Genomic DNA, 23,977 nt, shown 5'->3' with positions numbered 1-23,977 from the left:
CAGCGAACGATATATTGTTAATGAAAGGGATTATGCAACGCGATGTGATTGCTATAAAAACTCTGTGCGAGAGGAGAAGATGGACGGAATAAAGAAGTTCCTGTTTGTACTTTCTCCTGTCTCTCTCGTCACATCTTCTGTTCGGAAATTACACAGTCGATGCTATTGTGTCATCGCAATAAATGCAATTATCGTTTTAATCGCATTAACTGGAATTTTCGTTATCGTTCGCATGAAACCTCTACTGTTTACTCTGTTCTTCGAAGGTATTCGATCAAAGCGTTCTTTCTCTTTTTTGCTCGATGCCCATCCATACGAAATTAGTAAATCAAACGTTAAGCCCGGATTACACGTGACCTGGTTGAGCTTGGTCTGACCGTAGAGGTAAATAAGCCATAGCGTTACCAGGAAAAATTCACAGACACAGTCTGAAGGTAGTAAAGTTAAACGGTGGAGGACCTTCGAGTGTACGGCGAGAAAAAATTCGCCTCGGGCATGATTTGCCGACTGTGGTAACAGTTCTACGTGTTGGTATAGTCGTAGTTAAAAAAAGAGAAGAAAACAGCGATGAGTGTTCGGAGAAATTTCATCCTCGAGTTGAAACTGGACCATAATGGTAGCGGTAATGGGACTGGACGGAATTGAAAAAATGGCAGAGCGAACGCACTCTATCATCGGAAACAGGAAGTGCGGACTGAAGTATTTTGCGAGTTGTCCGCTAGAAGTCATCGTTGACAATTAAACTCGCAATTTTCGATCGACTATATGCAAACTTTGGAGAAATACAAATTATAATTTGTTCAGCGAGTTATCGATTTATTTCATTCGTCACGAAAGGTTGAAATTAACAAAATCTCCATTGCAAAATGTCGGCTCACTTTCCGTTTTACCCTAACGTAGATACCGGTTAGCTCGAGCAACGTGTATCATCGCCGATCGATGTCCCCTTTTCCGCTTCCACGTGTCGAAGAAGGGCGTAAATGACGAGTTACTAAACGCTCTATTACCGGATGTGCACGCATGCATAATCTCGCCTATTGACACGGTTTGAATTCTGGTTTAGTAGGTCGTGCACACGCGTCGCAACTTCTGATACGTCAGTTTCGGGGGAAAAAGTGCATTTGCCCATGCGTCTTCTTAATGCTAGAGTCATTCACCTGGTTTTAAGTCTAACTGCAAGGAATATTCCTATCGGGAACCGGTTCCGCGTAACTGGCACTTATCGATTAAGATGATAACTGCTCGTTAAATTGTAATATCACTTTAATTATGATATATCTATCGCTAACGGGTTATTAAATTGATATTTTCATTTAGGAGTGCGCGAGAGAAGTTGCGTGTATTATCCATTTGGCGTGCAACGTCCAGTAATTGTGAAAGTTCACTTTTGATTTACACTTAGCGAATTTACGAGATATGATTTTAATTATACATGGATTGATATATGATAATAAGTATAATATTTAAGTTCAATTTAAGAGCAATTAGATTCGTTGCACAAGAGAGCGTTTCTTCTGTATTATGGAACAGCGCCAAATTTTTGTGAAAGCTTGTACTATACAGGCTGTTTGATTAAAAATGCCTGAAATATCAGAAGCTCGAATAAAAAAAAAAAGTTGCATTCGCTGTTTCGCTTTCGAGAGAAGCGACTTGGGAAAATTAATGACGCACGCGTGTACCAAAGGCAAAAGCCCACAAGACAGTGCGTGACCAAATGCTATGTAATTGCGCGCGGGGTCTGCAACTATGTAAGCTTCCGCGTTGCACCGGCACATGGTCTCGCGCCATTAGTACACGCATACCCGACAGATATTTATAGTCGTTTTTCTTGAAAATGAAATCCTAAACCTAATCCCGCCTCGCCGCAGGAATCGTCTTTTATTAAATCAAAATGATTTACGATTATAAATCATTCGGTCATTAAGCACGACTTGTGAAAACGCCTACTCCATCTCATTACACATTTCACCGTGTAATCATAGGTCTGTTATGTGGGTCCCACCATGTACAGTTAGACATTCGCATCGCGATAATGCGACACGTCCGCTAATAACTTGCAAACGTGCGCGCGCCGGCTGTAAATCGTAAACGCGAATGAAAAATTCGAGAAAAGTGTCGTTTTTCATCAACAAGATCCTTCGCAACGATCCATTCTCTCGCTGTTCTCACGAATTAAAGCGATCCGCGAGAGGCGCTCTTCCCGAACGGAAAGACGCTCGCGCTCGCGCGTACGGTTCTAGCGGTTAAAGTTTTCTATGTATATTCCAGCTGGATGCAACCGGTTTTGGTTTACGACCTCAAAAATGCCGCGCGAGGATTAAATTAAAGTCTTGTCGTCCCGTAATCACCGGACGAGGCTAAGACACCCCGGGGTCGAGTCGCGTAAAAGGAAAATTGGCAGCTAGGCAAAAATCAACGTTATCGAGCCAACGATATTTCGCTTCGCAGAAGTTGCAGCTTATCAGCCGGGAGGCAATTATCGGCGACGATTTCTCGAAAAGAACGCGACACGACGACGGAGAGCGCCAGTTTAGCATTTAGATGGGCTGCGCAACGCGAGGACGCTGAAATGTCCGATGACAGTTGCATAAATCATTTCGCCTGGTTGCATCGCCGCTGAAGTGTTGCGAACGTGTTTCGATTCTCATCGACAACCGTGTAACCGCGTGAGAAATGTTACGGTTTAAACGACTATTATCTGTGTTTTACTAACAGCTACGTATGCGATAACGAAATCGACGATTTCGAAAATGGCACGAATGCATTTTGCGAATTATTGGTTGAAGATGCTTCTTCGACTTGCTTACTATTGGATGCATCTGCATAATGGTATTCGAAATTACAGAAAAATCTCATCGTTCAAGCATTTTGCAACGTGTTTGCAATGATCTACGTGACACTAGTGAATATGTGGTGTGAGATTGTCAATCTTGTCGGACTTTGACAGTTGTCGCCATAACGTTGTGGACAGAGTGTTGAATTTCTAAGCAGTGCATGTCCTACTTCATTACTTGCTTGCTCGAGGTGCTGCTAATTACTTTTGAGAAATAGTGAAGGGTTACGAAGTGTTTACGAAGGTCTCATAGTTCCAAATCGGAAACTAAATGCCAAGAATTGGAAAAAATTGGACTAACACAGTCATAGATGACTTGAGACAACCGTGAACAGACAAATGCAACCGAAGACGCATTATTGACTGACAAATGATTGTTCAACAAATTCTACAAATATATTAGAATATATTTGCAACGCTAAATGAATACAGTGAACAATTTTCTCATAAAAACTGTTCATTTAGAACAAAACCAAAGAGAGACGGTGCGTAATGGTCGTTGATGGACGTGAAGAGGAAATTGGGATACGATTTTCACTTGTGTAACGCGAGATTTTTAGACACGTCGGGCTGTTTTCGAGGAGATCGAAGGAGAAACCGAGGTCTGATTATTTCACCGGTCGGAGTGAGTTTTTACGATTTGCTCCTGGTTCGCCCAGTTTTTCCTTGTTGTCGCTGCTCGGCCAGCAGACCTCGGGGGCCGTTCGCCATCGACGACGGTCAACGACCGGAAAATACTCGGAAATTGCAGAGAAGAAGATGACGAAGAAGGCCGGCAACGCGGTACTCGCGATTCAGACTTCGATGGAAGTCACTGGGTATTCAACGACCCGCAAACCTACATTTTCACTTTGTTTCTTACCAGGCTTCTTCGGAATCACTATCAGCCGTGTAATTAAACGCACATTAAATTCAAGATCCCAAGTGACTTTCTAATCCCAGAACAAATTATTACTTTCATTAGTCTCGAGATAATTGTATTTTATTTAATTGACACAATTTGTTTCAGAATCGTTTTTATTACGAGATTCATTCTTTTCTATAAATGCGATTCGTTAGAACTTGAAGCAATCCTAGCATTTCAATTAGTAGATATTTTCCATTTTTTATATTATACTTAAAAAAATAATAAATTAGAGTATACAAACAATTGACAATCACAGAATTTATTTGAAAAATATTGGAATAATACCATTGTGTAGGATAATAAGTTATTACAGTCATCTCCTATTGATAACCTAAAATTAATTGAAATTCAGGGACCAGATTAATCACAGACGAAACAGGAATAACTGTAACACTTAACCGATCTTAATCTTCCATCGTTTAATTTCGAAGTTCGACGAACTCCCTAAGCGATAACTGTTTATTGTCACTGTGAAGGCAGCGGAGAAAAAATCTAGCGGCCTGTGGACAATCGGAGACCGGAAACGGATCGCGACCGTTCGAAGAGCAGTAGCCATCATCGTCGTCTGTACGGTCCTCGGAGGATCGAGTAGCTTTCGGCGCAGAATTCGTTCCGCGCGCGTGTCCATTCTCTCGTTGGCGACCACGGAAAAATAGAGAAAAGAATCGACAACTTTACCGTTATGTTCACCCAACTCGCGGCGTAATTACACCACGGAGTTTACTCGCGAGATGTGCTCCGCTGGCAGACGCAGTCTCACGCGGACCGTACGCCGAGGCGAACTCGTTTCGACCAGCGATTACACGAAATTGAACCCTGCTGTCCATCAACCTTCGACGCGTTCAATCGTCCGTGTCTGGTTTAATTTACACGCGGTATTAATTATCCCCCAGTCGAGTTCATTTGTTTGCGATATGGCTGGGTAAATATCGACAGCCGGAAGTAGGTTCGATAATCGAGATTTGATACCTGAATATTACTGAGTGATTAGCTTTGTTGCTCGAAGAAACTTTTCAGCGAACAAATTGTATGGAAAATTAGTTATCCCTAGTCTTGAAGGAAGGTCTTTGCTATAGAATTTACTGAGTATAGGGAAAATTATATAACTGTAACTAAGTTTGCAGTACAGTTGTGTAATTATATATATGACAATAATATATATTTTTACTGTCTTCGCAGTCGCAAAATAAAAGTGTCGAAACTATTAATAGGGATAAAAAACGTATTAATAGTTTCAATATCGACTACAACCGATCATTGACGTTCCATAATCTCAGCCTCACAAATCACTCCGTGGAAGTCGTAAATGCTTTCATGCACCCTTATAAATAGCATGCTCATTGCAGCTAGGGTATGAATCACCAATTCGAAACGGGAAATTACACTGTTTCATTAGAACCTGAAGCGTGTACAGTTTTCATTTAACATAGTAAATAGTAATTTCCATTACATCATTTTAAATTACCTGTGTAGATTAATTTTATGCACATTTCGGTACACATAGTAACAGAAGGTACAAATGCCGATTGAAAGTTGTTTTTTTTTCTTTATTGTGGAAAAAGAGAATGAAGTACACAGTTATCTCTAAACGAACCAACGAGAGTAATACAACTACCGAAGCACTTACGGGACCACAACGTGTTCCAACTGTTTTATTCATCATTTTCCCCACCGTGGAACGATTTAAAAAACAAATACTGTGACGCTTCACGCATTTCGCGTGAAAAGAAAAGAAAAGAAAAGAAAAGAGAGGAACCCGCTCGCGGATAACACGAGGCTCCGCGAGCGAGTACATTCTATCGGGCCACGGTGGGATTCAATGAAGGGCCCGGCCATTAAAGAAGTAATTAAACCGGTCTTCCTTCCACTTCACCACAGATTAATACACGTATAGGTAGCAGTACTTAATTCGCCGTGGTGCTTGCAGTTGTGGCTATTCAAGCGTAATTGCAATTAGTTCTTCGGCCGCTGTTCCGTAAATTACGGTACCGGTCTACCATTTTACGATCGAACGTTCGAGCGGAACGGCGAAACAGGAAAAAACAGTCGCGCAGTTCCTGTACACATGAACCATTAGATTTTCCTCGCGTGTAATTACAACGTTCGAAGGTCGACGTGGATCAAAAAGAGGAAGAAAAAACAAAATGTTTTTCGCGATACCGGTGATCGATTATCTTGTTATCATAAGTACAGGTATCGCCGTGGATCGTAGGAGTTAATAGACCGACGCGCATTTAAAACCGCCGCGTACGCCGGCTTCGCCGCAGCATGCGAAACCGACGCTCGTTAACGCGTCGCGCGCTTCTCCCCCTTTTTAACGGCTGGCATCAATCACCGATGAAAACCGCGATCATTTCCTGGAAACCCACATGCACGCGGACATGTGTACCGCGGTTTCATTAAAACCAAACCTGTTTACTGTCTTCCTTCATATTTATTTGGCGCTTGATACATGTTATAAATATGGACGATCAAGAGATGGCGCGGGCGTTACACAATGTAACTGTGGTTAATGCAGGCATGCGAGCGCGGTATACGAAGTTGAATTGGTTAGCGAGCATTGTAGGCAGCGTGTCGAGATATCGGCGTTCCTCGTTCCTCTGCGTTTCCAGTGGTTCATTTGCCCCTGGAAAGAAAAAAAGGGGAATAATCGGTAAATACTCGGCGGAGAACCGAAAAGGAATATCGATTCGAGAGAGAAAGAGACGATTTATAGTCGACACAGATAGCTACTGACTAATGTGACTTGCGAAGTGTCGATTGAATAAATAAGTAGAATGTTATGCATACCAGGAACCCGCTTTTGCCGATGCCGAGGCGTACGAGTTTCCACCTCCGCCGCCGCTGAAATGGCATAAAACGATCTGTTACTTCGGATACTTAGAAAATAGCGCAATCCTTGTTACAAAATTGTAGAATGTAGTTTTAAACAAAAAGAATTTACTCCAAAGAATCTATTTTCTACGAGTATTTTGTGTTCTTAATATCGTCTGGATGTAATTCCGAATAATAGAATGTCGTTACCATATGAATGGATTATTAGAAGTAAACGAGGAAGTATACGAAGAGAGATATTACGAAATTCGACGATGTATCAATCAAAGAACGAATACCTCGAAGAAGGTAATTAACGAATAGTTTCGTATTCTACTATTGATTCTGAATAACGATAAATAATAAGAAGAAATTGAAGGACATACCATGTGCTGCAGCCGCCACCACCGCCAGGATACGATCCACCACCTGTAACGGGTATAACAACAACAGGTACTAGTTGATATCCTATAAAAATTGTCTGCCATTAGAAGCGGAAGCGACGCGTTGCTGCACATCTTCTCATTAAATGCATGATATACATCCTCGATTGTTTGGAAGCAATGGAAAATATATGATATAGCTGTGGTACTTCATCGTTATATCATATTATATGTAATTTGCTCCATCGAGAAGCTGAAGCGTTAGTACTGCGATTGCGTTAAATAATTACTTAAAGTATACGCGCTATCAGTTCGTTTAAACTCGATGAGTTCGAAGCAATTCAATTTTATACCATCTCTAATAATATCAGTTATTCACCCAGTTATTTGTTATCGAGCGAACTCATTAACAGCCAGATTAGGATAAATAATAAATAAGCTTCATGTACATGCAAGCATGAACCCATCGAGCCTCCAAATTTTCTTTCCTCGTCATGGTAATTCGAACGGTATACCAAATTCAAGACGAAAGCAAGTCTTACCTCCTCCACCTGGATAATGACCACCGCCGCCACCAGGATAACCTCCTCCGCCACCGCCAGGATATCCTCCGCCACCGCCGCCAGGATATCCTCCACCGCCACCGCCAGGGTAGCCTCCACCGCCACCGCCAGGATAGCCTCCACCGCCGCCGCCAGGATAACCTCCGCCACCACCGCCAGGATATCCTCCGCCACCGCCGCCAGGATATCCTCCGCCACAGCCTCCACCGCCTCCGCATCCACCTTTGCCACCGCCGCCTCCTAATCCACCGCCAAATCCACCCCCGAATCCACCGCCGCCGCCGCCGCCAAATCCTCCGCTACCCCCGCCGTACAAGGCGCTGATCAGGGGACTACCACCCAATTGGCACTTCAAGCATGGCGTCCTTTTGCTACGGTTCTTCTTCATCTTCATTCTGGACGCCACCAAGTTGTGAACGTCTTCCTTATTGAGATTCACTCTGAGCACCCTCGTCTCGCCGGCGTGGTTGATCTTCTCGACATTGAGGCCCTCGCGAAGCACCAGATCCTGCGCCACTTCGTCGAGGTTCACCGGAGAATTGGTCTCTTGGTCGTCGTCGTCGACTTCGACGATTAAGAGTACAGTCGCCAGTGGTCCTGTTTCGATATGATAAGAATTAAATTTTGTTGTTTGAAGACTTGATGTTGCATTTTTAGTACGTGTTTGCAAAATTGAATACTTCATGGCTTTAAATTCTTTTTGCTTGATATACATGTGCAAAATGTGGGACATTTACATGGGTGTAATTGAGAGTTCCGAGGTTGACTTGCTGACAGACACGTGGCGATGTCTGTCTAATTGAATGCGACTCTGTTCAATGTCAACATTTCTCATTAGATGGCCATCGTCATGTATATATGTTAATGGGACAGAATCAAACCGCAAGTACATTGTTTGATCCTAGCAAGAGTGATGCTTCCGAGAATAAGAAATTAAGTGTCTTTATCTATCGTTCAATTACGGTAGGATAGTTTTGTGGTTGCAAGCGATTAGATCGACGAACAGAAGCAATACTGTGTAATACTCGAAGCGAAATATATGCTGATCCTCTAAATAGATTAGGACCGACGTATTGTCGTCCTTTTTGCTCCTCGATTTTGTCCTGCTTGTTGAAGGTTTCACTTTTTCTCAATTAAACGATAATTAAATGTCTCTCCCACATGTAAACTCGTGGAAATATTTATCCAACAAGTTAGAACACTTAACCAACAGAAAAAGACTGGTTAGGCGAGTCGAAAAAAACTTTGATCCTGAAGTGATATTTCTTTTTACTATCTTGTTTGTCCTTTTGAATAATTTAAGTTCAACGATACGGAGATGGTTGCAACTAATTTTCTAATTATTATATAATTTGTTCTAGTTGGATATGGACATTTTAGTTGATCAATTTGGATAAATGTATCGTTCAGTATTTGATAAAATGTGATTTAGTCACCTGCCAGTTCTGGAATCTTGTTAATGATCTCATTTTCGAACACTTCGTTAGAAGGTATATCACTAGTGTTTTTCACTCCGAAAAGATTAATGACGAAGAGTAGGTACTGTTGTTCCTCCTTATCTGGTGGGGGAGGAGGCGTCAGATCGGTCGCCAAGGTATTACCCTCTGCATCGGAAGGGACTGACGTGGTCACTTCTGAAAACGAGTCACAAATTTATTCGTCGGCTCTAAACGAATGAAACGACGCGATGAAGTACTTCTAACGCAACGTAATTTATTTAATTCAATTTTCAGCTAAACATACTCGATATTCGTGTTTTCGATACTTCATTGGACGTGTGAATTAAGAATGCCTTAGAATATTTTCTTTAGAGTATTTTCCAGATTTCAGCAAACTTTATAAGAAACAAAGATTGTAAATTCCGTACTTCAGCTAACTCTTCCAAACCAAAACAATAGAACTCGCTTATATCTCAGTATTAAATACAAAAACGCATACAGAGTGATTCATATAACAGTAACACCTAAATTTACTATAACGAACTATTACTTACATAAAAAAACATATTAACCGCGATATCCAATGCAACGAGTACTTCAAAACATTCCGTACCCAACAAACGGACACCAAACAACTCTAGATGCTACGATTAATCCATCCCTCAGCCCATATATCGTACAACAAACAACCAATACGCGTTGTTCTCGATACACGATCACCCGTCAACTATTTCATCCGGACACGAGAGCAACGTCTAAAGCCTAGCCGCGGTTTTGCTTACCTGAAGCCGGTGCAGCTGAGAGCGCGGTGACAAATAAAAGCAGCAGTAGCGGCCCAAAACGCCACGGTGTCTCGCGAGCCATCGTGGAGTGCTCGAGACTCCCGGGTCACACTGTGCATCGGATCTTTCATCTTACTGCTTTTATACTCATCGATCTTTATACACACGCTACACAGAAGCAATTATGTAACATCGCGGGGTATCGCGATGCCTCCTACTATATTACAACCTTGCAGTTTTGGTTTTTCCGCGGGAATCCCAGTTCCGCCCGTTCATGCGTGCCGCGACGTCGTCGTTTTCGGGCCCGAATTGCGTTTTCGATGCACTGCCGCGCGTCCGCACGGCCCATCGAAGAAAGTGCGCGCCGTTTTAAATTTGAGGCGGGACAAGACAGTGGACGTTGGATGATGGCGTCTCAATTGACGCCATGCGATCGTGGCGTTTCCAGAAAGTGCATACGATGCTGATTTTATTTAATTCCCTCGATAACGTTAGGGTCAGACGATAGCAGGCGAACTTGAAAACACGTTTATCAGTCATTCCTAGAACTTGTTGTTTCGCGAATAGTGCGTAAATTGTGGTTTTTAATGATCCCAGTGAAAGTGATGTATACGTTGCCGATGTAACGCGTGTATCGATGCTTTTTTTTTTAGCAATGTTTAGAAGCCATGGAATCGATGTAGGTGTCAATCGTGTGCGAATGAAATTAACCGCTTATTAGTCGAACAGTTATTTTTCATAGAGATTGATTCCTGTCTTTTCTGTTCTTGTACGATTTCACGGCTATTACGTGTTGGATATAGTTTTTTTAAATGTAGTTGCCTTGCATCGACTGTACGCGCGAGTGGTTACTTACGACGGTGACTTAGATTGATTACAGTGCGAATAAAGTAATCAGTCGTTCGATAATTAATAATGATCGTGAAAATGATAATTTCAAATCAAATTGTTACGATCGTAATTAAGGTAGGGTGACAGTTCATATTCGATAATTGCATAGTTCCATATGTGCATTAATTAATCGATTATAAAGTATTAAACAGTATTGTTGAAAATAATCCTGCAACTGCACTCTTGAAATCGTAATTGAAGAACGATGGAAAGAATTTTTCTCGGAAAATAATACAGAATTATGATGCACGAGTTTATTGCAGTACATGCATATGTATTTACAACGCTACTTACTAACCGCATCTATTTCTGAATTGCTCGTAATTGTTGCACTTTATTTCGCTGCTCAAGGTTGAAGTGAATATATTTACTTTTCGTATAAATTCCGGTTTAATGCAATACTATCAAGAATTTAAATATCAATATGAAAACTAACATTTTTACTTGTTTTATAAATTATTCATTGCTTCTCCAACGGTATTTCAGAATGCATATTTCTTACATATATACAATTTTTAAATAATTCTTCTAATTACAGTCAAATACAATCTTGGCAATTCTAAATACAGTAGCAACTGTATATTGCGAAAAGTTCCTCAAAAATAAAAAATGTAGAATGTTCAAGTAAATTAGTGTTGCATTATAATTCTCTGGAAAGCAAATCCATTTCACAAGAAAGTACCTCTTGCTGGCACAAGTGGTCAGCTATTGAAATAGAATAACGAGGCGTGACGAAAACAGAATAATTAGCTGTCACAAATTCAATCATAAATTCGTCACGTATGAATGAAAGGATTCAAGAGGATTCGATTGCCGTGACTCATAATTATTATCATTAGGTATGCAACTACTCGGTATCAGGATGCGTTCCGCGAATTAGAATGCTGTCGATACATGACGGACGATTGTGTGGCTTTAATTTTATGCACTTAGAATACGTCAATCACCCGTTTGTTAAACAGCAGGGGAAGACAATAAATAAGTTTAAAAGGTGGAGGGGTTGGGGAGAAAGAAAGAACGGAGCGACGGAAATGAGTCACCAAAATCCATTGCACGAATCTATTAATAATAATGTTACGATCGATTGATGTCTGAAACGTCGCTGTCCTTTTTCTGTATCGCGACAATCTCTCGTATTATCATAGATTTACAGTCACGATCCAGTTCTTCTTTGCGATCGTGGTACAGTTAACAAATTCTGCAGTTTGAGAGACATGTTCCAGCCTCTGCTAGTGCTCGTCGACTTTTAAAAATAAACGGTATTCTTGCGATGCGATATAAATAATGCTGTTGGGCTGAAATTCTTGGTGAAATGAATAAAAAACAAGATGAAAAACTAAAAGAGCGAATAATATATAAAACAGCAGAGCACAAAATATGGAATAAGTAAAAATCGATAAAGCACTAAATTAATTCGTAGAAATATATCTTTGTAAGATTAACTTGAAATATATTTTGTTTTTCAAAATTTCATCGTGTAACTATAGCATCGAGTAATTATACTAATTACATGAAACGATAATAGTCATGTAAGAAATTCGTTTGAAAATGTTCCCAGCCAGCGATAGAAAGTAATCACGGTATTAAAAAAAAAAAAAAATAAATACATTCAAGAGAACCGCACAATAGTGACTAGTAGATAATGAATACGATGCGATTCCTGTAAGTTGCATAATATCCCAGAAAAACGGGACAAAAAAATATCGTTCCCACCCTGAACGATAGGCTATTAACAGTGCAATTTGTTTTCATCCAACGGGGATAATTAGACGTACCAGGAAAACTGTTCCACGGATCCGCAGCTGCGGTTCTGTTTGACCCACGTAGGCTCCATCTGCTCGGATAATTCACGGAGATTCTTAAAGCGAGCCAGTGAGATCACTTGGTTCGTGTGATTCGTACAAATTGTACGTATAAATCTAGAAGCGATCTGACAAGCCACCTCATCCTGTTCTTCCTGCTGATTGTTTCAGAATTTTAATCCCCCGTAACCTTGGCCTATAGTTGCAGATCCGATCTATGAATAGCGTGGAATTCGATGATCACATTTCGCGCACTGATCGAAAGGGGTACACACGTTCGTTGAAAGCTACCAGAAATGTTTCGCCAATTTTTATATCGTCACGTTTACTATCACTGAAGTATAATATAGCTTTGTGTGTCTGAAAAAGTTGGACAATTAAAGAAACTATTCAATCGATATGGAAAATTCTTCAAATTGTTCGAGAATACTTAAGTTGGAGCAAGTCTCGTAGGTTATAAATCATTGTGCAATTTGTTAGTGGAGTTTCTGTTTGAACTGCAACCTCGACAAATTTTGGGGAATTTTTCTCGTGTAAATATCGTCCGATCAAAATTTTGCGTCCTATCGCTAAGTATTATAATTGACGGAGTCGTGCAGTCTCAGTGTGGACATAAAAGAGACGCGATATCGTCGATTCGAAGGTAGAGATCGACACAGCCGTGAAATTGGAATATTTTGAGTGTCGTGCGTCAGTGATTCCAAAAAATTCCTTTGTAAATAATACTTGGGGTACTGACTAAAAATGAAGAGTGTGCTAAGAACTTCCTGCTATCGAATATCGTGAGAAAACCCTCGATTCACAATCCAACCCTTCAGTCACCCTCTCAATTGCACAATCATTCTCTCGCAGTAGAAACATTACGCGTAACCCTGTTTGCATCTCGTTGTTATTTAATAGAACGACATTTCCGAACGTAAACAAATTTTAATGGAGGTTGATTAACGTCTTCGTGTGCTACTTGAATGAAATTAATCGCAGATTATTTCACTATTTTGCAATTGATAGGAACTGAGGTTATCTCATGAATATGCTATGACTCACGTAAGTATAGTACTTAATTTGTATTTTTCCGGTGATACCTCGCGGATGTTTTCTTCCACATATCCCATAAATCATTCGCTGACGTAAATTCAAGGGGGAAAAAATGCTCGTCCGCACGAATTTTGCGTTCGTGTGAGAAAGTGAATCAATGGTCGATTTCAGTCCTTATAACAACTTTCTTAACGGCACACGTAAATCAATTAATATCGTGTGTAAAACGAGGTGAACTATCAAATAAACGAGATGCATTCTTAACCCTACCAGAGTTCAGCGTGAGAAATGAGTGAAAATTAAACGAGATAAGTGAAAAAAGATGATAAGTTTTCAGCATGAATACAAGAGTAATTAATGTGCGAGGCAAAGATGAATGGCATACTATGCAAACGAGCAGAGCGCATTTTAAATTCAGATTTACGTTCGAACTGGTTTAATTCTCTGTAACAATATTATCAAACATTCATTTCGTCTACTAAATATAGCCTGTTCGTATTTTATTTTCCATTGTAATTTTTTTTTATTACAGAATACCAATGTACGATAATGATCAGAAGAAACAAGGCAGTGGTTAATGTAACTTCACACCGTTGCAATATGAATGCGTTCGCACGCTGTTCCGTTCGTATTTCTCGTTAATTTTACTAAATGTAATGCAAAGAAAAATGATATGTGTGTGGATTCGTTTTGTGGAATCGAAGTTCCCGGAATCTGAACTCGAAGAAGAGTTTACTGTTTTAATTGTTCACCGACATTGATAATGCAACGATAGGCGATTATTTAGAATGGCGGATTAGGAGTTTCGTTCACGGTGGGGAATTCTCCACCGCTGTTTCGTCGTAGCGAATTATGATTGGCAACAAAAGACGAATCGTTTAATATAAAAAAAAGAAACCAATAATTATTATGTTACGTACATCGCGAGGATGAAAGGAATTTTCATGGTTGGAAATAATTTAATGTAAAAATATTATGCAAACAGTCCTCAGAGTAAACTGTTCGTAAAGTATTTTCAATTATCCATACTGGAATTATTTATGGAAGAAGTGCATAATTTAAATACGTGTAGTAAACACTGAGAAATAAGTGGTAAAGTTTTAAAAATGTGTATGTTTGCGTTTCAAAGCTTGAAATAAGTATTTCTTATCATTTTCTCTTAAAAGAGATATTTTTTATAATTCAGGGAGATAAAATTTCTGTACACTTTCAGCTGTGGTTACTGTGTAAAATATTAATATACACAGTGATTACGCAAATTTTTAATGGCGCGGTTTTTCTTCTTAATTTCTACATTTCATTTTAATAATGGCAAACGAGTGCTGCTACAGTGATGTGCCAGTATTTTTAGTCAGTAAGTTCTCAGAAAGGACTAATATTGTATCTAATATTGCGTTATTAAAAAAGGTATACATTCGAAGTTCTGTCTTTAGTGGATATCGTAAAATCTCCAAGGAGATACGAAACGCTACGAATACCTGAGTCATGTCCTTTATTAGATGACTTGGAACAACGAATATGACGGGATTCGAAGGAAACGATCTTCTGCTACGTGTAAAATTTGTTTAAGATCATTCCACGAGCGATAACTATTGAAATAATTACAAAACATAAGAAAAATAAATCCCTCATTTCTTTCATTGATCACAAAGAGGGATAATTAATTTTCTGTACAATTTCTGTACAAATTGTTTGTATTTAAATGTACATCGCGGATTTGTATATTGATCATTTGTTTGTTAATCTTCGTGATGCGTGTTGTTGTAGAAATGATAAAAATTTTCATTAGAAAATTGTAAAGGACGGTGTTGCAATACGGATATCCATATTGATAAAGTGCACATGCTCTTATACAGAGTTGGCGTAATACCTACTGCACATTACTATTTCCTTGATATTTCTATCGCCTCGCGATTCTATGCTTCTGAAGAAGGTATTCGTAAACATAAGCATGTTATTATTCAAAAAGACGAGTGATTCATAAAGCTGTCAGATTGAAACCTGTCGGGGAAGCATCTATCTAATGTGCGATAACAATCATCATTTTTCTCTTTCTGTACGGCGTGATCATTATCCCCTCCGTACGTCATTCGCTATTCTCGTAGATTCCGGAAATCACATTAAAAAGCTATCACTAGAAAGGTTACCTCGTTCTTAAATGACAAGGAAATCATCTTTCTGCATACATGTATACGGGGTGATTCACTACTCGCGTGTCAAATTTTTACAGATGGTACTACACCTCAAACGCAACAAAAAAGTTTATATAAACCTGGGTTCGATTTGCAAAAATGACAGAGAAAATTGGGATTTTTGTTTTCCTTAGAGAAACAGCAGTTTCACTCATATTATTGACTGCATTTTCCAAACCGTAAGTCCTACACGACAAGGACAAGCAATATTGAAAAGAGCAATAAATTTGTTATTATTATAGTCCTTATTTCACTTTGAAACTCGAAAACAAGTGGAGTAATAAAAGTTTAAACTTATCTCTGGAAACAAAATTTTTAAATTACGAAAACTTTGATCTCCTATTTAAGTAATTATATTTAGACGTGGAGGACAGCAAATTTTACAAGACATTCTTCATTCACTAAGCTTTCTAATGACATAATTAGTTTTTTATGGTGCCGTACGGAGGCAAAGAAATTTTTTGTGAAATGGTGAAAAGTGCATGTGAACTATGTGTGGAAGGTGTAAGACAAATTATAACTCCCGCTTTCGCGGTAAGAAAGAGAAAGAGATATAAGGAAGCTGTAAGAAAGTGTGAGACAGATTTTACCTACCTTACTCTGAACCCCTGGCGTCACTTCTGCAAAAAGTGCTCAAACTGGTCGCACAGCGTTATCGACAGCAAAGTAAACTGCTGAAGCACTAGTACTATCTCCTGAAAAAGTCCTGAAACTAGAAGAGCATTAGTTTCAGTACTTCCTGTAGAGATGACACTAGTTGTTCTCAGTAGTTTACTTCACTGTCGATAATTGTGTGCGACTAGTTTGAGCACTTTTTGCAGAGATGGCGCCAGGGGTTCCAGAGCAGGATTCGTAGCATCTGTCTCGCTCCTTCTTATATCTTTCTCTTTCTTACGTCTAAAGCGGGAATTACAATTTATCTTATTCTTTTGTTTCAATGAAAATTAAGGAATTTTTTCATTGAATAATATTTAGAAATACGGATACTGCGGCTTTGCAACATCTTCTATTTCCATTTAGTACAATTAGTCGTTACAAATTTTCTGTGGAAAGCCGCGTTTAGAGCTAAAAATGAATTTAACCCTTGGAGTGCTATAAACGCATATACAGTTCACCTACAGTTTTTACCATTTCGTACAAAATTTCTTTGCTTCCGTGCGGTGGAATAAGAAACTGATTATATCATCAGAAAGCTTAATGAATGAAGAAGTTTCTGGGAAATTTGGTGTCCTTCAAGTGTAAGAATAATTCTCTAAATAGGAGATCAAAGTTCTCGTAATTTACTAATTTTGCCTACTGAGATAAGATTAAGTTTTTATTACTCCACCTGTTTCGAGTTTTAGTTTTGTTTTACCCTCACTGATTTAGAGCGTAGAATTTTGGAATTACATTTCATCCAGTAGTTTGTAAAATCGCATGAGATTTCTGGAGATCTTTATAGATCAATTTTACGCTGAAATTTTTTGGTTCTGTGAAGCAGTAAAAAATTTATTTGAATGATTAATTATTGGATATACCATTTATTATTAAAAAAAATGGTAAAATAAGAATATCTCCTACGACGCCATGTCCTCCGAATACAAATATCGAAAAACAAATCAATTTTGATCGAATGTTAAAATGAAGCATTATCATAACCTGTTACACTCTATCGTATTCCTTGGGTGTTTGCGTTACGATGATAGTTAGCAATTCTAGAGATGTCACGCTGAGAGTTCAATGCCACACCTTGGCCTTCGAAATGTTTGGTTATCCTTCACCTACTTGTCGTTCACGCGGAATTAAGTTTTTGTCGAGGTGACATACGTGCAAAGAAGAACGCTTCATGCATTGACATCCAGTTGTAATTGACCCCGCGATTAATTCTAATTACTTTGCATTAGTTAGAATCGTAATTTGTACATTGTTCGTAGAGGATTAACATTTTCTACACTCTTATTTCATCTTGTGTCACTTATACATATAATGGATGAAATTGCCATTCATCTTATAGTAATCTATTCTAATTTTTTATAATACTACGAACAGTAATTAAAGTATAAATAAAATCGCTAAAGTCAGACTTATTTCTACGAACTCGTTTACGTCTCTTCGTCGTCGTAATATCCTCTATGATTAGGTTGCCACTTGTGTATATGAATTTTCGGCTGCCTGCTGTTCCATGTTGATTCGTGCGCTGATATGTGCAACATTGGTTTGCGATTTTGCTCGCGATTCGGTCTCACTTCGATCTCCAATTTTGGCGTACGCATTGGATTTTGAACTAAAAAAAAATTATAGTTAATCACATTACGAGTACTGTTAACATTACAACTCATAATTATTGTGGAAAGATTATAAAAAAGTACAGTTTAATAATTAATCAGCGCAAAGCGTATCAACGCGTTACTTTTGAAAATTTGTATTTATTACTCATGGCAATTATCTAGAAATTATCGCGCAAAGTTATTAACCATACGGACAAAAAAAACTTGAAACGGTACTAATTCGCAATTACCACATGCCTACGTAATAATTTTCATACGTAATATTACGATATTATACTTGTAGATTTAATCACTGTGCAACCATTTGTGAATAGCAATTTTTAATTGCACTGAGATTACTGATTACTCGATGTAGCAAATGTTTTCCTTCAAAACAATCTCTGCCTACACGATATTTACTTAACGAAGGATAATTAACGCGATTATGATAATTATAGGACATATAAATACCATTGTTATTGTGATTGGGACGAATATTGGTCCAGACTGGTCGATTTTGACTTTGCCCGGGGAATCGAATGGTCATCGCTTGAGGGAATTGGACAGCGCCTGCCGCTGTCGAGGCGGAAGAATGCGCAGAACCGATCGCAGACGCGGCGATGGTGCTGGCGTGTCCATTTTGGACGCTTCCCGAGGAAGAAGCAGCTGCACTGCCGAAACTGAGTGCCTGGCTGTTGACGTTCCCCTGATTACCATATATGGGATGACGCTGACTGGTAGCCCCGGATGCAGCACCAGCGATTCCTGTCAATCCTGCCGCGAATGACACCGACTGGCTCTGTGAAAAGCCTCTGAAAATAGTTGCACACCAGTTATGACGAATGTCTCGAACGAACACACTAAAAGCGTTAAAAAATTGAAGGACTAAGATGGATGTCTTTAAGAGGTCCTGAAGTAGGTGTCGAAAGACGTTTTTAAGATATCCTGTCTTATAATGGAAGACATTCAGAATGCGTGTGCAGAATGTTCAAAGGATCCTATGAAAGTGTTTAAAACACCTTGAATACTTGACGAGACGTATTTAAAATATAATTATCGCATTCTTAGTGTGATTTAATTTACATTGAATTAGCAACCAAAACCAGTTGTTGTTGTTAGTAAAGTAACTTTCATTATCAAAGAAAAATAGTATATGTAGATCAGTGTTGGATTAGCAATTTGATTATTATTCACTGTCCCCCAGAATTGTAATTTCGCGTTCAACAAAATTTGTATCAACTTACATATTTTAATGTCAACGAATTTATGGATTCGAGAACTAACCCGTTCATTTGATGAGGATGATTGAAGCTGTTGCTCTCGGAGTAGCTGATGCCCTCGGGCCCAACTTGAAAGCCCAACGAGTGCGCGGCACTTCCCGCGTTCACGTTGATATTCGTGGTGATAGGGATCGAGAACGATCGTCCATTTTTGACGTCGTGCATCGTCATGACCTGCTCTGGTATTAGCTCCGGTGGCGTGTTCCATCGTCGTTCGTCTTCCTCTGTGAGAAGAACGCGATCATCTGCGAAACAGGACACACCAGCGATTCGTTTCGTCTCGTTAAGCATCGCGGAGAGTACCGCCATTTTTTTCGAATTGCCATCATCGTACAACCATTAGCTACCCCTATCGAGCAAGTGCGACGTTTCTATAGAAATTTTAGTGAAACGCTTCGGCTAATGTACCAACACACACACCAGTAACGTGAATAATAATTGGAACACGGTTCTAATTATGAATAATTTGTTTTATTTTTTTTTACGATACGAATTCACTTCACACTTTTGTTATATATTGACACTTTTCGAAAAATCGCGGACTGATTGTTACGTTTACGAAAGACTTCGCGTATGAGTCGCGCGTTGTGTACATTTTTAGCCTGCGGTTATTATTTTTACCTGCCCACACGACGAACAACGCGACACACAGCAGCACGGTACGAAAGATGCTCCTGGCCATCTCTAAAGGCGTTCTGGCTCGTGCTGGACTGCTCTCCGCCCTTTTTCAATAAGTATGAACGACCTTAGAGTCCTTATTGGCATTCACCGCGTGTCCACCCACGTAATACTCTTCGACGAATAGAGTTACAATCGTGCGGTGACTCGTACACGCCAAGAGAAATGGGATTATCCAGAAAGAGTTCCGAATTCGATTTACAATTCAGATTCGCGAACGAAAACGTGTCTATTCGGTGCTGATTTGTATCTTAAGTCTTCATTAGTCTTCCAAGAACTTCCAAAGATCGTTTCGCAAATTATAGTTTTTTTTTCAATCTTCCGTTACTTAAATGGTAGACTTAAAATAATGTCTAACCTACACGCGAGATTATTTAAAATAAACTAGGAAACAAAAGGAAGTGACATAAGGAAATACAATGTTTTAATAAATAAAAATGATACTGCTGAAAATATGACATATCAGTTTATTAAAATAGTATTCAACAGTCTTTCCAAATCGAGCACAGAAAACGGAATTCGAAAAATCGTGCCAACCACGTATAAACGATAGCCTCTCGAGCCACTGTTCACTCACTGAACCCAATTGTACGCATACAGAAACCTACATCCTAACAGAATCACAAACGAGTCGCAGCTACGGTTCTGCATTCGCATGCTCGCCGTTCGAAAGCGTCTCTAATGAAGCAACCGTATCGACTCCATTGTTATCGCGATTTGCCAACGTCGTCGAGTCCATGTTGTCCGCTGCAACACCATTTTCCTCGTTGGTTTGCGGAACCGCCGTCAGAATGCTTTGAACGGTGACGTTGTCGGGGTTTCCAAGCTTCTGACTTGACTCCGTGGATCGATCGACTTGCGGCTCGCCAACTTCTCCCACCACGTCCGAGTTCTCCGTCCTTTTAGACTCGTCGCTCGATTCACCGTTCTCGTTCTTCTCGCTGGTCGTATTTTCCTGCTCGTTTTCACTGACAGCCGCGTTTGTCCGCGCATCGTCGGTTTTCGACTGCTTCGAGGTTTCCTCTTCGTTCACCCCCGTTTGTGGCGCAGACTCATCATCAGCAACGTCCGTAGAGGGCGCAGTCGCCCTCGGACCCTCGCTTTTTACCGTCGCGGGGTTGCTTTGTGCCTGGTCTTTCTTTGTGTCCTCGACCAGATTTCCTGTTTTGTTGTCGTCCACTGTATGACTAACTGCTGGCTTCACTTTCCCCTTTTTCACATTCTCGAAACTAATATGTGGTTCTGGTTCGTGCAGCGGTTGCGTTGAACTGGATTCGTCGTGGCAGGGTGTTGATTTGTTTGCTGTTTTGGGGTTTATGACATAATAATAGCATGAGTGTATTATAATTACAGTATAAATACGTGTAGTTTAATAGATTATGCCATTTGTTAAGGGGATTACTTTTTTTATTCTCAAATTCATAATAGATGATTTAATGCTAGAGATAAATCGAGGATTTTGCCTTTTCTAAGTCGATACTTTAATTTTGGAGGATCGTTTAATGCACATATTTACCTGTGGTTAGCAGCTTCACCAATTCAAGAATTTCCTTTTGATACTTCTCGAGGGCGCTAATTTTCTTCTGCAAGATGTTCAGACTGTTGGATAACCTGGTTCCTGAAAACGATGACGGATATGTCCTCAGGTATCGACGCGTTTCAGTTCCAATCGATTTTTCGTAATTCGAGAGGGGGCTTCCTGCGAAAGTAAATACACGGTATCACTATAATTTAAATACGATTATTATAGACTTGTTAACTTATCTAAAAAGCGCAAAATATATTTATGAATGTTCACGAAATTTTTGTTTCACCAAAGTGCTCGAAAAACTAGCGTGTACAGACTTTTGCGATTTCCCATAGATAACCACAGTCATATCCGTAGATCGAGCATTTTCAGTCGGATTCAAACGATATTCTAAGTGCACATATTTTTCATATAATACAGAAATATTTAAAAACCGTTGAATCACATTTTTCCTCGCGCAACTCTACGTCATCGAATATCCAAGAACTGTCGAACGTCCGAACGTATCGTAGCGTTCGATCACAGGAATATCCAGTAAATCATACGATAATCGATACCGCGTCTACCGATTAAATGCATTTCTAGATTTTTAGTCGATTAAACGAATGATTCACGCTGCTCGTTATTTAAGTACCTACAGGTGCACTTAACCATTATTAATTACATCGTATCCGTTCCTAGAATATCAACAGCGTCGCAATTCGAAATCCGAAAATGATTTCCCGTGCCGTACACACGACAAAACCTATTACATCGCACGCACAAAGATTCCCAATTGAGTTACACATTATTTCTAAAAAGAAACAACAAAGAAATGGGAACACGATTTACCTTTGACGTTGCCATATTGGAAGACTAACGCTACCGCGAATACCACAACGATTGCTTTTAACATGATCTATAGAAATTGGTTAGCACTGATCCGTAACGACGCCGCTTCGAAAATCGAACCCTTACTGAGCTCGCCCTTCGACCAGTTTCTACTTATATACCCATCTGTGGACCTCGTCGGGCCCAACGACAGGCAAACCGTTAGGGACCCATTTTAACAAGAATTTCCAGAGAATCTTATCCCCAGAGAACTCTAGAATATTCTACCAGGGATAAATTGTTTTCTCTACGGGTTTTTCATGGCCCAGTAAAAGTATTCAGAGGGTACAACGATAATCCTAAACACGATACTGAAGGATCCCTGTATCTGCCAGGTACTGCGGGAATGGACGGCTCTGAACGCAGGTAGACAGGCATATCTGTCCATTTTGGAATCTCTTTTACTTTAAGAAGCATTTACTTAACGCTGCGTTTGCATCGATTTTTCTTTAAGGATGCAACGTGTTCGATAAATGAATTGTGGGTATGCGTGAATATACCTCAAAATTAAATACTTTTTGGCGTAGTGTATATTTAATTAAAAATTTGCGTGTACGCGTTTGAACGTGGCTTCAATCATTTTTAAATATCCATGATACATTTTTAATTAAATATATTCTGAATTTCAACATGTGCGTCGCACGATTAAATGAAGAAAAATAATGAAAATAATGTTCGTCCTATCTGACTATTTAAATAAAAATTGATGAAGAGAAATCGATGAGTCATTGGGCATATTTTCAGAAATGACGACGAAACATTTCTCGTCCCTTAACAACGATACGATATACCATGTTTTTCATAAAAATTTACAACCAAGCATCCTTGGAACGATCCTAAATCCGAACGATGGGCAATCAGCCCCTCGAGGACTTGGACGGTTCGCAATTATCGTTACATAAATCGCGTTGAACAATGAACGCGCGAACGCGGTTTGTTCGATGATTCATCGACCCAAAGGCAAACTCCGCTGGTATCGACATTGAACTTAAGCGGCAGGTAGATGTACTTCGCCTTCGAGTATGATGTATACCTCTGTAAAAGGGAGCCAGCCCAGTGGCCGAAGTGTCTGGAAATTAACGCGCAGAAGGTAATCAACTTTCGCGATTGGGTATTTCCCCGGCGGCGTCAGACGATCGCACAGAGGGAATCTAGCAAGAAAGTGATAATTCGTTTTACGTAAATCTGCTGCGTTTGAAATTCGAATGGCCGTGGATGGGACGCTCGCAGATCTCGACGTTGTTGTGGTTCATTAACTGTGAACTTGTCGTTCCAGGAAGCGTAACTGGGCTTTGGAGTAATTATGAATGAAGCATGTTGTGATTTTATTCGTAATGGTTCTACGTTGGACACGTTACATCACATTTTTGGGGACATCCAAATGAGTGGAATATACTTTATGTAACTGGAAACTGTCATCTTTGATTTACACGGTTATTAAGCATAGTTTTTGTAATATTAGTTTTATTAGTGACGAGAAAATATCGCCTCTTCCCGTTATCTCGTATAAATTGTTGATCAGCAAATTAAAGAACTTTGAACCAATCAGCACCACTTCAAACGCCTGTGTGTACAGTATTCTTTTCAAATAGTTCACGAGAACCATATTGAATTATTTTTTTAATTCGAATATAAACTTTTTATATTATTTATATATTATATTTTTATTCAAGTATACTTTAACTTTGTTATTTCTCCTATTCTTTTTCAAACTGCGTTATGATTTTGAACCAC

At 39.5% G+C, this 23,977-nt stretch overlaps 3 protein-coding genes across 4 annotated transcripts; all 3 read right to left on the bottom strand.

Annotated features, from left to right (window-relative positions):
• Positions 1–6,154: 6,154 nt before the first annotated feature.
• On the bottom strand, positions 6,155–9,875 carry LOC143424561 (uncharacterized). Of its 2 annotated transcripts, XM_076896705.1 has the most exons (7): positions 9,722–9,875; positions 8,937–9,134; positions 7,642–8,097; positions 7,480–7,569; positions 6,941–6,983; positions 6,531–6,584; positions 6,155–6,366 (listed from the first exon to the last, which is right to left on the bottom strand). In XM_076896705.1, exons 1-7 carry the CDS (start codon positions 9,801–9,803, stop codon positions 6,357–6,359), a joined length of 933 nt encoding a protein of 310 aa, XP_076752820.1. In that variant the 5' UTR covers positions 9,804–9,875; the 3' UTR covers positions 6,155–6,356. The 2 variants fall into 2 exon arrangements, with proteins under 2 accessions (XP_076752820.1, XP_076752819.1); XM_076896704.1 differs by having other exon boundaries at positions 7,480–8,097.
• A 7,775-nt stretch (positions 9,876–17,650) lies between these two features.
• Positions 17,651–20,106, bottom strand: LOC143424308 (uncharacterized). The gene is made up of 4 exons (XM_076896297.1): positions 19,789–20,106; positions 19,172–19,412; positions 18,359–18,699; positions 17,651–17,904 (listed from the first exon to the last, which is right to left on the bottom strand). The coding sequence occupies exons 1-4, from the start codon at positions 19,847–19,849 to the stop codon at positions 17,723–17,725; spliced, it is 825 nt and encodes a 274-aa protein (XP_076752412.1). The 5' UTR covers positions 19,850–20,106; the 3' UTR covers positions 17,651–17,722.
• Positions 20,107–20,400: 294 nt separating this feature from the next.
• On the bottom strand, positions 20,401–22,268 carry LOC143424863 (uncharacterized). The gene is made up of 3 exons (XM_076897222.1): positions 22,205–22,268; positions 21,362–21,544; positions 20,401–21,147 (listed from the first exon to the last, which is right to left on the bottom strand). Exons 1-3 carry the CDS (start codon positions 22,266–22,268, stop codon positions 20,483–20,485), a joined length of 912 nt encoding a protein of 303 aa, XP_076753337.1. The 3' UTR covers positions 20,401–20,482.
• Positions 22,269–23,977: the final 1,709 nt, after the last annotated feature.

Source organism: Xylocopa sonorina, chromosome 6, assembly GCF_050948175.1.
Source record: "Xylocopa sonorina isolate GNS202 chromosome 6, iyXylSono1_principal, whole genome shotgun sequence".
NCBI lineage: Eukaryota > Metazoa > Arthropoda > Insecta > Hymenoptera > Apidae > Xylocopa > Xylocopa sonorina.
Note: the sequence above shows the minus strand (reverse complement) of the source record. Positions and strands in the feature narration are given on the sequence as shown.